We start from the raw sequence: 17,584 nt of genomic DNA, 5'->3' as shown, positions 1-17,584 counted from the left end.
CATCTTGTTGAATATTCATCCTTTTTAAGCTTGGAAAAGACACCCTTAAACCCAGAGTTGGACCACACACTCACTCCACTGAATAGCAAGCTAGTGATTGCTTTGCAACGCTTGCAGTTAGCCACTGATTCCTCCCCAAACCACTCATTGTTGGATTTGAGATTTCTAACTTGTTGTATAATGTTTATATCCAATGGCCAATGACCACCAATACGTTTTATCTATAATTTCTCGTCATTATGACAAGATTGAAAAGGATTTGCCAGTAGATTGTCAACTTGATTCATGATGATGACTGCTTGCATGAGTGACAGAACACTGAGCCAATCACGGCCAATACACTGTGTTTTCCACTGGCTGCCCCGCCACCACAGAAAGCACTGAGCTAGGCTGAAACACCTGCATTTTGGAGCTGCATTACTCAAGAAAGGAAAAAAGAGCCACATTTGTAAGTGGCTTTATCCATAATAAAGCACTGCGCTACTTTCTTAACACTATCAACAAGGCAATTGTTTTGGAATACAAAAATACAGCAATGCTGCATTCAACTGGATAGGTGATCCATGCAAATTGAAAACATTTTTTACTTTGGAATGTTACATCAACCTAGCTGCGTTTTTTTTTGAGAATGCAAAAAGGTGTCTGTAATAGAACAGATGTAGCAAAAACGAATGTAGACATTTAATAAATGCGTTTCTATAGCTTCCAAAATATATTTTTTACAATAGTTAGGGAGTGCCAAGATGGAGGGACAGTGGATTCAACACAGTGCTCCCTGTGTGTATATATAAATCATTGGGCTCTACTCTTCAGGCCAAATGCCTTTATTTAACTAGGCAAGTAAGTAAAGAACAAATTCTTATTTCCAATGAAACACACACATGCTGAAGAATAAAGTCCCTGGATATTCCAGCAACTGATATCGAAATAACTCATTCTAAACAAACCAAATTATTTTGAGTAGAAAGATTAACAAAACAAAACAGATCAAATAACTCTCTATCTCGCTCCCCTCCTCTGTCTCTCTAATCCTGTGTGTGCTGGTGTAGATAACAGCCTGTGGCCAGTGGTAGGGGGAGGGCAGTGAGAGGGCTGGGCCAATAGAGGGTCATTTACTCTCCAACCCACTAATCTGAATGACCACATACATCCCAACCCGTCCACACACTCATCACACTACGCACGCACATCACATACAAACTTATACACCAACAGCTGAGAGAGAGAATGAGCGAGACAAGTGCAAGCGCGGGAGAGATTTGGCTTGATGCCAGAGGGATATCCCTGCCACAGCTCTCTGCTCTCCTGACTGAAACGGATAAGAAGAGCGAGGGAGGGAGAGAGAAATGGAGAAAAAATTCATATCATTATTCAGTGTTATTATATCCTTGTTGTTAGGCATTTGATCCAGAAAGCTGACTAGTGTGGAATGACCTGTGCGATATTGTGTCTCTCTCATCTGATGTGCTGGCGTTTTTGAATGTGGACCAGCGACACCTCTCACTCACACCTCCACCCTGCCCCTTCACTCGTCCTCTCTCTCACCTTGGTAACCAAACAGAAGGTGTCCCGTCCTCTCACCATACAACACCTCTGGACAGAGAGCGTGTGAGACGGGAAACACTGCACCTAGCATTGCTTTGCCCTTGGTCAACTCTTTAAGACAACTCTTGCTATAAGGACAACTGTTGCTCTGCCCATGCTGGTCATGGCTGTGTGCTCCTTGATTCCATAGTTGCCAGATTGACTTTTCTCTTACCAACAAACCTGTTTAGTTACTCCTCTTAAAAAGTGTGGCATGGCCACAACATTCAGCTTAAGTTATACACAGTCTTTGTGATGATTACTAGCCATGCCAGCTCTGTCAGTCCTAACCACCTTTGATCTTGTAGCCTGTAAGCTGGTTATGTGTCTATGCCAAGAGTAGACTGGGCCGGTCACACAGGTCTTGGACTAGAATCAATGACCTCATAGTCCAAGGTCCTGTATTCTAACCATGACATTCCCTTTCCATGTGGTATCGACTATGGTCCAGCTTCCTGTCTGGCACCTGACGCTACATAGTTGGTCATGGCACCGTGCACTGGCAGCACATACACAAACTCTAATCTAAAGTTTCCGAAAACTCTCGCCCCAGTTTGTTTAAAGGTGAACCATTTTTACATTTTTATTTCATAAAATGTGACATTTTCTATTTGACCCCTGACCTGTGCTCTCATTTCCTGCTTTTGAGACGTGTCTAATTATGGAGGAGGTAGGTGGGAGCCAACCTCACCAGCTGGTCCACAAAGACATGGAAAAGAGATTTGATTTGAACTGAAACTTACCACATGATACAGACTTACAGTAAAGGAATGGAGAGTAAAAAAGAAGAAGATGGTAACATAATAATTGAGACTAACGGAACTGTGAATTAAAGGCTAGACACATCAGTTATTCTGGTTAGAAATTCACCATATGATGAGATTCCAAGTCTCCCTGGGAGCCTATGACAGGCCATGCAGAGGTTCAGTCTGGGTAGTTGGATCCTTTTTATATCACGTTAAACCTCATAATGTGATGCTCTAGCGTTTGCTAGTCTCCATGCTCTGTGGGAACTGTTTGGTTTGTTATGACTAGCTTCACAAGGAGTCTGCACAGACATGTGTATTCCCCAAAATATTCTCACCAAAATTATTCAAAATAAATAGTATCTATGTAATTTATATTATATATATATATTTTTTTTAATATATAACTTTTGACTGGTACTATATATACTATAACTTTTTTGTTTTACTCAGTTCATTCAATCTTTTTTTCTATATATATAGATATATATAGATATATATAGATATATATAGATATATAGATATATATAATTTAAAAAAATTGAATGAACTGAGTAAAAAAATATATATATACAGTACCAGTCAAAAGTTTGGACACCAGGTTTTTTCTTTATTTTTACTATTTTCTACATTGTAGAATAATTGGGAAGACGTCAAAACTTGGGGCTTCTGAGTGGCGCAGCGGTCTGAGGCACTACATGTCAGTGCTAGAGGCGTCACTACGGACCCTGCTTCGATTCTAGGCTGTATCACAACTGGCCGTGATTGGGAGTCCCATAGGGTGGTGCACAATTCGTCCAGCGTCAGCTGGGGTAGGCCATCATTGTAAATAAGAATTTGTTCTTAACTTACTTGTCAAGTTAAAATAAGGTTAAATAAATACTAATTAAATGACACATGGAATCATGCAGAAATTAAGTGTTCAGACAAATCAAAATATATTTAATATTTCAGATTCTTCAAATTAGCCACCCTTTTCCTTGATGACAGCTTTACACACTCTTTGCATTCTCTCAACCAGCTTCATGAGGTAGTCACCCGGAATGCATTTACATTAACAGGTGTGCCTTGTTAAAAGTTAATTTGTGGAAATAATTTCCTCCTTCATATGTTTGAGCCTATCAGTTGTGTTGTGACAAGGTAGGGGTGGTATACAGAAGATAGCCCTATTTGGTAAAAGACCAAGTCCATATTATGGCAAGAACAGCTCAAATAAGTAGAGCAAAACGAAAGTCCATTATTACTTTAAGACATGAAGGTCGGTCAATCCGGATAATGTCAAGAACTTTGAAAGTGCAGTCGCAAAAACCATCAAGCTCTACTTTGAAACTGGCTCTCACGAGGACCGCCACAGGAAAGGAAGACCCAGAGTTACCTCTGCTGCATAGCATAAGTGCATTAGAGTTACCAGTCTCAGAAATTGCAGCCCAAATTAATGCTTCATAGAGTTCAAGTAACAGACACATCTCAACATCAACTGTTCAGAGGAGACTGCGTGAAACCACTAATAAATTACACCAATGAGAAGAAGAGTCTTGTTTGGGCCAAGAAGCATGAGCAATGGACATTGAACCAGTGGAAATCTGTTGTTTGGTCTGATTAGTCCAAATTTTAGATTTTTGGTTCCAACCGCCGTGTTTTTGTGAGACGCAGAGTAGGTTAACAGATTATCACTGCATGTGTGGTTCCAACCGTGAAGCATGGAGGAGGAGGTGTGGGGTTGCGTTGCTGGTGACACTTGGGGATTTATTTAGAATTCAAGGCACACTTAACCAGCATGGCTACCACAGCATTCTGCAGCGATACACCATCCAATCTGGTTTGCGCTTAGTGGGACTATCGTTTGTTTTTCAACAGGACAATGACTGAACACACCTCCAGGCTACAATATGTAAGGGCTATTTGACCAAGAAGGAGAGTGATGGAGTGCTACATCAGATGACCTGGCCTCCACAATCAACTGACCTTAACCCAATTGAGATAGTTTGGGATGAGTTGAACCGCAGAGTGGAGGAAAAGCAGCCAACAAGTGCTCAGCATATGTGGGAACTCCTTTAAGATGGTTGGAAAAGGATTCCAAGTGAAGCTGGTTGAGAGAATGCGAAGAGTGTGGAAAGCTGTCATCAAGGCCAAGGGTGGCTATTTGAAATATTTGTTTAACAATTCTACAATGTAGAAAATAGTAAAAATAAAGCAAAACATTTGAATGAATAGGTGTGTCCAAACTTTTGACTGGTACTGTGTTTGTGTATATATATATATATATATATATATATAATTATTCTTATTATTTTTGTCACATACATCAGATGGGTGCAGTGAAATGTGGTGTTTTGCAGGTTCAGCCATAATAGTACGGCACCTGGAGCAAATTGGGGTTAAGTGCCTTGCTTAAGGGCACGGCAGCAGGTTTTTCACCTTGTCGGCTCTTGTATTCAAACCAGCCCCCTTTTGGTTACTGACCTAACTACTAGGCTACCTGCTAGCATGTGTTTATTCCCTCTTTTTTTCTTACTGTAAATGTATTGATTAGTGAACAGACTTCAATGTGGTGTTAACCTCGAGCTCCGCTCATCATCTCACACACTGGGACATAAAATACAGAATTTTTAATAAACCCCAAAAGCCCATTTTTTTCCCCCCATGGCAATAGTTCACTGGACCTACGGTTGCCCAATGTGATTAATACAAAAGTGAGGAAAATCTGGCGTGTGTGTAGGCTGAGCCCAGAGCAGCTGTGTTTCACAGGTTTGGTGTTTTTATTAACACTGTGAATAATCAGACAACCCTTCCTGCCAACTCACAGGAGTGAAACTGCTACGGTAAAAAGCAGCGCCAATGAGGGAAAACATGCCAACACACACACACACACACACACACACACACACACACACACACACACACACACACACACACACACACACACACACACACACACACACACACACACACACACACACACACACACACACACACACACACACACACACACACACACACACACACACACACACACACACACACACACACTCGCGCTCTCTGTGATCAGTGTAATGAATTAGTATCAACTCTGATCTTATAAGTGATTCATTATCCTGATGCATAAAGGACCGACAACTCTATTCATTATAATCTATCAACAGTGAGACAACAAATACTGTCACTCCTTTCAACGTGATGGATTTCACTCATTTGACCTTTATTTTCTTGACATAGATTTTATTTCTGTATTTGAGGGGTTTAGGGATATTTTTCGATCCAAAATGTAGAATTTTACCCCGTCGTGTTTTTTTGTTGAGTTGAACAAAGTTTGAGTCTCAGCCGTGACTGTGCTTCTCTCCTCAGTTATGCAGACCTATGCTAATTCACTCGCATACAACCCAGCTGCGCATCGGCCAATCAGAACTGAGTGTTTGTTGCCCTGGTTTCTCGTTGGATAATTCACATCAATGGCTGGCCAAGAAATTCTATTTTGGCAAAGATAAGCATATTTGAAGACCAAATTCCACTTTTGAAGTTGTGCTTTAGTGTTGGCCCCAGATTAAATAGCCATACAACATGATGTGTGTGTCTGTGAGAGCGTGCAGGTGAGCCTTTTGACTTTTGACATCACAAGAGAGAGGGTGTTAGACCGAGACCGCGAGTGAGAGGTTTGTCTTACATGCATTTCTGCATTTTCTTTGTTTTCCCAACAATGCAGCCATATCTCACCCCCCCCCACACACACACCAGCCACTCTATGAATAATTTAACCCTTCAATCCAAAGTCTATCACTGGGGAACTCTTTAGGATATGTATTTATCAGGTGAGCCTTTATAATGTTTCTAAAATATGATTTTGTATCGAGTTTAATTTTTACATATGGAATTCTTCAAATTATGTGCTGTTGGGACACCATATGCATAATGAAAGATGTTATATACTCCTCGTTATGGCTGATCCCATGTCTGATCCTGAATCATATTGCCGGGTCTCTATCTCCCTCTATCTCGCCTCTGACTCGCCTCTGCCTTTGTCTATGCCTTTGTCTCTGTCTCGCCTCTTGTCTGCCTTTGTCTCTGTCTTACCTCTGTCTCTGCCTTTGTCTCTCTCTCTGTCTCTTCCTTTGTCTCTGTCTCTGCCTTTGTCTCTGTCTCTACCTTTGTCTATGCCTTTGTCTCTCTCTGCCTTTGTCTCTGCCTTTGTCTCTCCCTCTGTCTCTCCCTCTGTCTCTGCCTTTGTCTCTGCCTTTGTCTCGCTTCTGTCTCTCCCTCTGTCTCTGCCTCTGTCTCTCCCTCTGTCTCGCTTCTGTCTCTGCCTTTGTCTCTGTCTCGCCTCTGTCTCTGCCTTTGTCTCTTTCCCGCCTCTGCCTTTGTCTCTGCCCCTTGTCTCGCCTCTGTCTCTGCCTTTGTCTCTCTCTGCTTTCGTCTCTGCCTTTGTCTCTGTCTCGCCTCTGTCTCTGCCTTTGTTTCTCCCTCTCTCTCCCTCTGTCTCTGCCTTTGTTTCTCCCTCTCTCTCCCTCTGTCTCTGCCTTTGTTTCTCCCTCTCTCTCCCTCTGTCTCTGCCTTTGTTTCTCCCTCTCTCTCCCTCTGTCTCTGCCTTTGTTTCTCCCTCTCTCTCCCTCTGTCTCTGCCTTTGCTTCTCCCTCTCTCTTCCTCTGTCTCTGCCTCTCTCTTTCTCTCTACTGATCTACAGTGGAGGATTGTTCACAGATCTATCGCTACAAACAGATAAGTGTCACCTTGATCCATCAGTGGGGAGGAGGCGTCTGTTCTGTAGGGAGGAGGTGTCTGTTCTGTATGGAGGAGGTGTCTGTTCTGTAGGGAGGAGGTGTCTGTTCTGTAGGGAGGAGGTGTCTGTTCTGTAGGGAGGAGGTGTCTGTTCTGTAGGGAGGAGGTGTCTGTTCTGTAGGGAGGAGGTGTCTGTTCTGTAGGGAGGAGGTGTCTGTTCTGTAGGGAGGAGGTGTCTGTTCTGTAGGGAGGAGGTGTCTGTTCTGTAGGGAGGAGGTGTCTGTTCTGTAGGGAGGAGGTGTCTGTTCTGTAGGGAGGAGGTGTCTGTTCTGTAGGGAGGAGGTGTCTGGGAGGAGGTGTCTGTTCTGTTCTGTAGGGAGGAGGTGTCTGTTCTGTTGGGAGGAGGTGTCTGTTCTGTAGGGAGGTGTCTGTTCTGTAGGGAGGAGGTGTCTGTTCTGTAGGGAGGAGGTGTCTGTTCTGTAGGGAGGAGGTGTCTGTTCTGTAGGGAGGAGGTGTCTGTTCTGTAGGGAGGAGGTGTCTGTTCTGTAGGGAGGAGGTGTCTGTTCTGTAGGGAGGAGGTGTCTGTTCTGTAGGGAGGAGGTGTCTGTTCTGTAGGGAGGAGGCGACAGTGAAGCATCTATTTCTCATCTTCCTGGCTGGTAGGGTTGTTTTCTGTCCTGGGTGGGTGGTCTACAGGCCTAGGGTAGGGGTTGACTGTGAAGCTATATGTTGGAGGGCCTAGGTATAGCGTAGACAGCAGGCAAAGGGACTGCCTAGTAAACTACCTGCTGGGGCAGGCAAAAATTGTGTGAAAGACCAGGAAAAATAAGATGTGGGGGGAGGAGGGTGTACGGACCCCAGAGCTGTGCTGCTTTGTAATCCGTTGTAGGGGTGTGGGGCGTTAGGGGGGGGGTTCTATGTACAGTGGAAGAGGTGTGGGCTTGGTTCGCTCGCTCAGTAGAACATTTTTGTCCACCTCTGTAGCTGTCCATGTGGCCCAACACGAAGCTCTATGCATTCTAATTATGACTGCGACAACGGTTCCTCCCTGTGCTGCCGACCCCGTGTGTGTAAAGCCACTGTGGACTCTACGGGTAATTGCATCATGGATTTACCAGGCCACATGGTCATGCCGGATGTTTTTCAGACTGCACGGCCTCTGACGAATAAAAACAAGACACCATTTCTATTTCCGCGTGTGTCAAGTGAGAAGCAGATCCAGGGATTCTCCAGGCTGCCCTGCCCTTCTCCTTCCCCCTCCAGTCTGTCTTGACGAGAAGCCCACAGAGCAGGCAACGATACCTCTAATCGTAATACCTACTGGAAGCTTGTTTTGTTTGTAGCCATGACTGTGACATTTTACACCCTGCTTCCCCGTTGTGCGCTTTAGAAATGGTATATGTTTTAATAATACTTATCGTCCTGCATTCCTGGTGTGTTTGTGTGTGTGTGTGTGCGTAGGCTTATCCCATCCTCCTTGCCGAGTGTGTATCAGAGAAAATATACCTGTGTTATTTATTTCTTGTTGACTTGGCAATCCTCTCGTAACGTTTGTTGTGCTGAAGGACTCGCGGTGCAAATCAAATGTTGTTTGTCACGTAAGTGCAGACTATTACCGTGAATGCAGTTCAGGAGGAAAGAAATAGATCAAAATTAAATACTACCACAAAGTAACAACGAGGCTATACACAGTACAAGTGTCCTGGGGTACGAGGTAGTTGGGCTGATTGGTTGAGGTCATATGTACACACAGGTTTGGTCAGGTGATTGATTAAAGTGCGATGTATATTTAGGCAGAACACGTGTGTGTGTCTCTACTGAACCTCTATCTCTGTCCTCTCACCTAGCTGCGGAACCTGAGCAGCCTGGACCTGCGGCACATCTCCGAGCTCAACAACGAGACCGTGATGGAGGTGGTCCGGAAGTGTAGGAACCTCAGCTCCCTCAACCTCTGTCTCAACTGGAGCATCAACGACAGGTACACACACACACACGCCTACATTTCAAACTAATGTTCTGTGAGTTTAGGGCTTGTGCGTGTGTGTGTGTGTTCCTGGAATCATAGCTATTTTCCTGTAGTGAAGGCAGCATATCGTCTTTGCTCCTATATTATGAATGTGATGGTGTGTGAAATTGCTGTCGTGAGCTTTTCATCTCTTGGACTCTGGTTCTGTGTTGATGACAGTTTCTGTGTTGCACTGATGTGTTACTGTGTAGGGGGCTATTTGTCAATCGCTGGATATTGCTTCCTCTAGCAGTACGCACCCGCTGAGCATGTTAGGGGGCGATGAAACACCAGAACCCATTCATTTTCAATGGAGAGAAGTCAAGTGGGAGGGGGGGACCATCGGGCATCGTGAGCGTTGGGCGAGGGAGCGTTAACAGGGCGGGACCAAAGAAACGGGGAAAGCTGAACTTGATGCAAATTGTCAGCGATATCACAGTGCAATTGACAGATCTGAAGCTCACTATAGCTTCCAGCCCCTACTGGATTGGCTGTTGATACTTAGCACTAGCTAGCCTGCTTGCTGGCATCCACATAAGGACCGTATGTTACTTCTCTTGCGCTACAGGTATTGATATTTATTACGCTAGTTTCTATAGTCAAGTTTCAGAGGCTGGAGGAGAGTAGAGGAGGTGGAAAAATAGACTTGGAAACTCAACTCTGACATGGGATGGGATTTCTGTGTTATGACACATGCTTGATGCGTTGTGGGACTGAGTCAAGCCAGTTGGCTCTTTCCCAGTTCTAGACCAGGCGTGCACACACATGCACATAGATTTTGTTCCATGGCATGTTTGACATTTTCTGTGATGGAACTACAAACGTTGCTCACCCTCAGGAGTGGGTGGGAGAGCGAGGAAGAAGGGGAGAGAGAGGGGGGGAAGGAGAGAGAGAGAGGGGGAAGGAGAGAGAGAAGGGGGAGGAGAGAGAGAGAGAGGGGGAAGGAGAGAGAGAGGGGGGAAGGAGAGAGAGAGAGGGGAAGGAGAGAGTTAGAGAGAGAGAGAGAGAGAGAGAGGGGGGAAGGAGAGAGAAGGGGGGATAGAAGGTTCTGGCAGCTTTTTCCTCATTGGCGCTTCCAATTCTCTGGAATGATTGACAGACTCAAATAACCCGCTGGCTGGATTCATGGATCACGTCCCAGAGGAGGGAAAAGGTGAAATAGGATTTTCCTTTTGGGAGGAAGTGGGAGTTACTGTAGAGAGAGAGAGAGAGAGAGAGGGAAAAACCAACCCTTTAGAGGCATGACTTTGGTGGCTTGAGTAAACCCTCTCTTGTTTTATTTATCTTTATTTTTTGAATATATTGATTTATATCTGCTTTATGTATTGATGTATGTCCCTGGCAGCAGCCTACCTGCCTCGAGGTATAGCAGGCTGCTTTTGGAGTGTTAACACACTACTGTATTTATACTATGCAGCCGAGATACAACGGCTGCAGCCTCCTCGGTTTCTCAGCTCCGTACCAGGTTATACATCTATGAATCTGCTGGAATGGTTGGACGTAGAGGGTTATGGGACTCTAGTATACTCCACCAATAAAAAATACAAATAAAAACATGACGTGTGCCAGATTACTCTGAGGGGGCCGCGAGACGTTACCGTTCTTCACACACACACACACACACACACACACACACACACACACACACACACACACACACACACACACACACACACACACACACACACACACACACACACACACACACACACACACACACACACACACACACACACACACACACACACACACACACACACACACACACACACACACCGGCCCTATGCCCTATAATGACATTAACTGGTGTTGGTGGAGCTGGGGGGCGAGGGGTGTGTACAGGATTATTGGGGCCTACGGCTGGGAGATGACAGAGAGAGTTAGGGGAGAGAAAATGAGAGACGCAAGGCAAGAAGGGAGAGTTTACCACCTTGATTTCCCCAGTTGCAAGGTGTATAAATCCTAGGCTGTATGACTGTATATAAGGCTGTGTATCAGATGTACTGTATAACCTACTGGGCTCGATCTGCTGCTGAGTGCCCAAGGGCCCAGAGAGCAAATCAAATTGATAATCTGGTTTACTGTTATGAAATGTCACATATCTCAGAGACGTGTGGGAGAGATTGTGTTAGGGGTGTCTGTTTGACAATGACATTACCTCCATGGGCGTGTTCCTCTCCTGGACAGGCCTAGTTTAGTATGTCAGAATGTAACGCTGCGGTGTAAGGGCGAGACTGGGGAGGGCGAGACTGAGGAGGGCGAGACTTGGGAGGGCGAGACTGGGGAGGGCGAGACTGGGGAGGGCGAGACTTGGGAGGGCGAGACTTGGGAGGGCGAGACTGGGGAGGGCGAGAGAGCCTACGGCGGGGAGGAGCCTATATGCTTACATACTTACTCACGTAGCCGACGTAAGCTAGTCATTTAAGTGTGTTAACCCTCGCAAGGCTGCCTGGCCCAGACAGCATCCCAAGCCACGTCGTCAGAACATGCGCAGACCAGCTGGCTGGAGTGTTTACGGACATATTGTCCCCACTTGCTTCAAGATGTCCACCATTGTTCCCGTACTCAAGAAAGCGACCCACTTCTGTCATCATGAAGTGCTTCGAGAGGGTACAGTATTTAAGGACCATGTCTCCTCCACCGGCACCCTAGACCCCACTACAAATCACATACCGCCCAAACAGATCTACGGACGACGCAATAGCCGCTGCACTGCACACCGCCCTATCCCACCTGGACTAGAGAAGTACCTATGGAAGAATGATGTTCATCGACTACAGCTCAGCTTTCCGCACTATAGTACCTACGTTTTATACGCCACTATGTGTGGACAGTTATATGCATTGAAAAGGTGTGTGCGTCAGTCGTTATACGTATGGAGCGGGTCAAACAGAATGTGAACATTATTTAAGTGACCGGTGTTCAATGACTATTGTAGTGCACAAAACATTAGGAACACCTGTTCTTTCCATGACGTAGACCAGGCTATGATCCCTTATTGATGTCCCCTGTTATATCCACTTCGATCAGTGTAGATGAAGGGGAGGAGACCGGTGAAAGAAGGATTGTTGAGACATGGGTCGTGTGTGTGCCATTCAGAGGGTGAATGGGCTAGACTAAAGATGTAAGTGCCTTTTGAACGGGGTAGGGTAGTAGGTGCCAGGTGCACTGGTTTGTGTCAAGAACTGCAACGCTGAAGTTTCCCGTGTGTGTCAAGAATGGGCCAGCATCCCTGTGGAACGTTTTCGACACCTTGTAGAGTCCATGCCCCCCCCCCGACGAATTGAGGCTGTTGTCAATATTAGAAAGGTGTTCTTAATGTCTGGCATACTCTGTGTGTATATATATAGTGAGTTTACAACCCTAAACTCTGCCGCGCGTGAGAGGCCCAGGAGGTCGGTCGTTTCTGAGATACTGGATCCGGCGTGCCTGGCACCGATGGTCATAATATGCTCGCTGAGGTCACTCGTTTTGCCCAGTCTAATGCTTTACATAGCAAGCCACGGCCAGGTTACTCACTGTCTGTAGTAGCAATTCATTTTCGTGAACGGGGTGGTGTACCTAATAAACTGGCCACTTAGTGTGCGCACACAGATATATATATTTATTACCTTTTTGGATGATGTGTGTATTGTTTTGTATTGCTACACGGTTGGCGCTGGAAACACAAGCATTTCACTGTACCTGCGATAACATCTGCAAACCTGTGTACACAACCAATAAACTTTGATTTGATTTGATGCGAGCCTACGGCTGAGAGATGACAGACAGAGAGAGAGTTAGGGGAGAGAAAATGAGAGACGCAAGGCAAGAGGGGAGAGTTTACCACCTTGATTTCCCCAGTTGCAAGGTGTATAAATCCTAGGCTGTATGACTCTATATCAGGCTGTATATCAGATGTACTGTATAACCTACTGGGCTCGATCTGCTGCTGAGTGCCCAAGGGCCCAGAGAGCAAATCAAATTGATAATCTGGTTTACTGTTATGAAATGTCACATATCTCAGAGAGGTGTGAGAGAGATTGTGTTAGGGGTGTCTGTTTGACAATGAGATTACCTCCATGGGTGTGTTCCTCTCCTGGACAGGCCTAGTTTAGCATGTCAGAATGTAACGCTGCGGTGTAAGACAGAGGGAGACGGAGACAGAGGGATACGGAGTGAGACGGAAAAGGGAGGCAGACACCCAGCAATATGATTCAGAATCAGACATGGGATCCGCCATAACGAGTTGGTTTCCCATAAACACGCGCGAGCCGCACACATGCATGTACACAGTACACAGTACACAGTACACAGTACACAGTACACAGTACACAGTACACAGTACACAGTACACCCGCACTCTACGAAAGCATTAGCAATCACCACTAGCAATCAGTCATCTAGCAGAAACAGCTTCCACCTGTGCCTCCCCTCTTCCACATCCCATCTCTTTACCATTTACCTCCCTGCTGCTAGATTACCACTGTGGTATTTGGGGGGCTTGACCTAGACGGGGTGTTTGTGTGTGGAGGTAAACAGGTGTAAAATGATCTCTTATTTCCTGGTGTAATTCCCCCCCGATGGGGACATCAGATAGATGGAACCCATGAGGTGTGTGTGTGTGTGTGTGTGTGTGTGTGTGTGTGTGCGTGTGTGCGCGCGTGTGCGTCCGTGCGTGATGAAATGAGGTGTCATCAAAAATACAGGACCCAAGGGGAGGTAAAATACCCTGGCAGTTTATCCCCCCTCCCCTCTAACGCCTTCTCTCCACCTCTCAAACCATTGTGCCTTAACACTCGACCAATGGCTGTCTGACTGGGACAGTGGGAGGTCCTTATTTGCTATTCTTCATTTCCTGAAAATTGTAGAGCATTTCGTGTGATGACCCGAAGCATGTCAACACTGCATGTTGTTCAGCATGTTGTTCTCACCATAACAGTAATGTTACACGAGAGGGAGAGAGATACGAGTCAAATGGAAGATGATGAAACAAAGGGGATAGCAGTCAAAGACGTTGTGTTTGACATATTAAAAACATTACCTCAGTTCCAAACCGTCTCCTCCTCTCGAGAATGGTGAAGAGTGGTCAGTAAAACTGCCTCGCTATAGACACTTGGTACATCAGTATGTCTCAGCGTTAAACCCTGCCTGTGTTCGGTTTTAAGGTTGTATTAGCCGCAGGTACAGGATACAGATGGGATACGCCGTCCAATGAAATGCTCACCTGCAGTTTTCTTTCTCGGACACAATACAACGACGATACGAAGTCATGAAAGATAAGAACACGGACATAAAGTAAATAGCTCAGTAGAATAGAATAAACATGGAATTGTAATACACGAAGGCACGGTTTGTAGTCCAACATTCACACGCGTTTTGTGGGATTGCGGGGCAAGTGTTTAAATGGTGCAGTATTGTGCAGTAATAATACGACTGGGAGCAGCAGTTGTGATGTGTGTTTAGCGTGAATATACAGGTAACTACCAAAATAAAGGAAACGCCAACATAAAGTGCCTTTACAGGGCGTTGGGCCACAACGAGCCATAACAGCTCTAATGCACCTTGGCATAGATTCTAGTATCTAGGACTCTGTTGGAGGGATGCGGCACCATTCTTTCACGCTAAATACCATAATATTGTTGTTTTGTTGACGGTGATGTAAAACGCTGTCTCAAGGTGCCTCTCCAGAATCTCCCGTGAGTTTCAATTGGGTCGAGATCTGGGGACTGAGAAGGCCATTAAATATGGTTTTCATCAAGCCATTCAGTGACCACTCGTGCCCTGTGGTTGGGGGCATTGTCATCCTATGGGGGGGGGGGCATAGCCGTGGTAGCAAAAATAATGGCCTGCCCAGCATTTTTATATACGACCCTAAGCATGATGGGATGTTAATTGCTTCATGAATTGTGTGTATAAGGTAGTGTGTACACCTATTACTATGGAATTATTAACGGGGCACCAGTCCAGTTATTGCACAAAATAGTATTCTAACCCCTGACTTATGGGTTATTTTAGTAATACCTCTACAAGACTATAATTACAATAATAGTATTCTAAGCCCTGAATTATGGGTTATTTTAGTAATACCTCTACAAGACTATAATTACAATAATAGTATTCTAAACCCTGACTTATGGGTTATTTTAGTAATACCTCTACAAGACTATAATTACAATAATAGTATTCTAAACCCTGACTTATGGGTTATTTTAGTAATACCTCTACAAGACTATAATTACAATAATAGTATTCTAAGCCCTGACTTATGGGTTATTTTAGTAATACCTCTACAAGACTATAATTACAATAATAGTATTCTAAACCCTGACTTATGGGTTATTTTAGTAATACCTCTACAAGACTATAATTACAATAATAGTATTCTAAACCCTGACTTATGGGTTATTTTAGTAATACCTCTACAAGACTATAATTACAATAATAGTATTCTAAACCCTGACTTATGGGTTATTTTAGTAATACCTCTACAAGACTATAATTACAATAATAGTATTCTAAACCCTGACTTATGGGTTATTTTAGTAATACCTCTACAAGACTATAATTACAATAATAGTATTCTAAACCCTGACTTATGGGTTATTTTAGTAATACCTCTACAAGACTATAATTACAATAATAGTATTCTAAGCCCTGAATTATGGGTTATTTTAGTAATACCTCTACAAGACTATAATTACAATAATAGTATTCTAAACCCTGACTTATGGGTTATTTTAGTAATACCTCTACAAGACAATAATTACAATAATAGTATTACAAGACTAAATTACTGACTTATGGGTTATTTTAGTAATACCTCTACAAGACTATAATTACAATAATAGACAATAATTACAATAAAACCCTGACTTATGGGTTATTTTAGTAATACCTCTACAAGACTATAATTACAATAATAGTATTCTAAGCCCTGAATTATGGGTTATTTTAGTAATACCTCTACAAGACTATAATTACAATAATAGTATTCTAAACCCTGACTTATTTTAGTAATACCTCTACAAGACTATAATTACAATAATAGTATTCTAAACCCTGAATTATGGGTTATTTTAGTAATACCTCTACAAGACTATAATTACAATAATAGTATTCTAAACCCTGAATTATGGGTTATTTTAGTAATACCTCTACAAGACTATAATTACAATAATAGTATTCTAAACCCTGAATTATGGGTTATTTTAGTAATACCTCTACAAGACTATAATTACAATAATAGTAAAACATTGACTCATCTGAAGGTGGGAATTCTTTTGAGAATCAATTTGAGTACTTTACCAGTGCCGTGTCTTTGGCTATGCCGGATGAAGTGATATGACATGCTATTCTATAAAATCCTCTCTCTGTAATTAATATTACCTGATTGAGCTGTAAATGTAATTAACTAAATGTAAATGTAATTAACTAAATGTAAATGTAATTAACTAGAAAGTCGGGGCACAACAAAATAATATTTATAGAGCTGTTATCTTCCGAATAAATTCTTAGACCTAGTAATATTTTACGTCAATAGCAGTCAATATCAATCGACACCTTATTTCAGTCTCACCTGAAAGTGGTAAATTCTTGGATATCTTCCCGAACCCTGGCCAACAAGTTGAATCAGCAATACAATATTGAGTTTAATTATTTATTTACTAAATACCTAACTAATCAGGTATATAGAACTTAAGGGTTGGCCTGAAGAAGTAGGGGGACGCTGGAACGAGGCCGGGATGCTGTCACATTTTGTTGGTCTTTTAGTTTGAGGAAGCTGTGGAGAGTTATTGTGTAACTCGGGTTCCAATAGGTTTTAACCTCATTTGCGTTCTGTTAGGTCGTCCCATCGTATTTGTACTTTTCTGCGGATTTTTGGTAATGGGTATGAAAGGCTGAACTTTAAGCCTACTAAACTCTTCCTTCTCTTGTCATGCAGAGCTGAGTACCCAGAAGTTAGGGCTCGGCATAGCAAGTCAACATCTGTTTTAATAGAACCATGAACTGTCCTACCAGTGGTAGTTCTGAGAAGGTATACTTTCTCATTGTCTGAGATTTGTGGCAGTAAATGCAGAGAATGGTTGAGATTTTTGAAGTTTGACTTCATGTTTGAGCCTTAAGGATGTGACGGATCAAAAATGTTCAATGTCTTTCACAAGCTTTCTGGCTTGGTTGAGTGTGTGGAGTTTTGCCTGGGATGTTTCAGTAGGCCTAGGTGTCAATCACAGGAGGTTGGTGGCACCTTAATTGGGGAGGACAGGCTGGTGGTAATGACTGGAGCGGAATCAGTGGAACGGTATCCAATACATCAAACACATGGTTTATCCCCATATCCCCAATTATGTGATATCCTATTGCGATCCATTTATGATCTTGTCCCAACAGGCTCAGGAGAGGCGAAGGTCGAGTCATTAGTCCTCCGAAACATGTCCCGCCAAACCGCGCTTCTTAACACCTGCCCTCTTAACCCGGAAGCCAGCCGCACCAATGTGTCGAAGGCAACAGTGTTTAACTGACGACCGAAGTCACCCTGCAGGTGCCCGGCCTGCCACAA

General features: G+C 43.8%; 1 protein-coding gene across 3 annotated transcripts in view; it reads left to right on the top strand.

Moving 5' to 3' along the window:
- Positions 1-17,584, top strand: part of fbxl17 (F-box and leucine-rich repeat protein 17) — a 350,800-nt gene that overhangs the window by 137,217 nt on the left and 195,999 nt on the right. For all 3 annotated transcript variants that reach the window (XR_006838514.1, XM_046346816.1, XM_046346817.1), the window contains one exon: positions 8,888-9,018. Coding sequence is in view for 2 of the 3 variants with exons in the window: in XM_046346816.1 (XP_046202772.1) it covers positions 8,888-9,018 (131 nt within the window). In the remaining variant the exon portion in view is untranslated. The remainder of the gene's footprint in view (positions 1-8,887; positions 9,019-17,584) is intronic.

Source organism: Oncorhynchus gorbuscha, linkage group LG04, assembly GCF_021184085.1.
Source record: "Oncorhynchus gorbuscha isolate QuinsamMale2020 ecotype Even-year linkage group LG04, OgorEven_v1.0, whole genome shotgun sequence".
NCBI lineage: Eukaryota > Metazoa > Chordata > Actinopteri > Salmoniformes > Salmonidae > Oncorhynchus > Oncorhynchus gorbuscha.
Note: the sequence above shows the minus strand (reverse complement) of the source record. Positions and strands in the feature narration are given on the sequence as shown.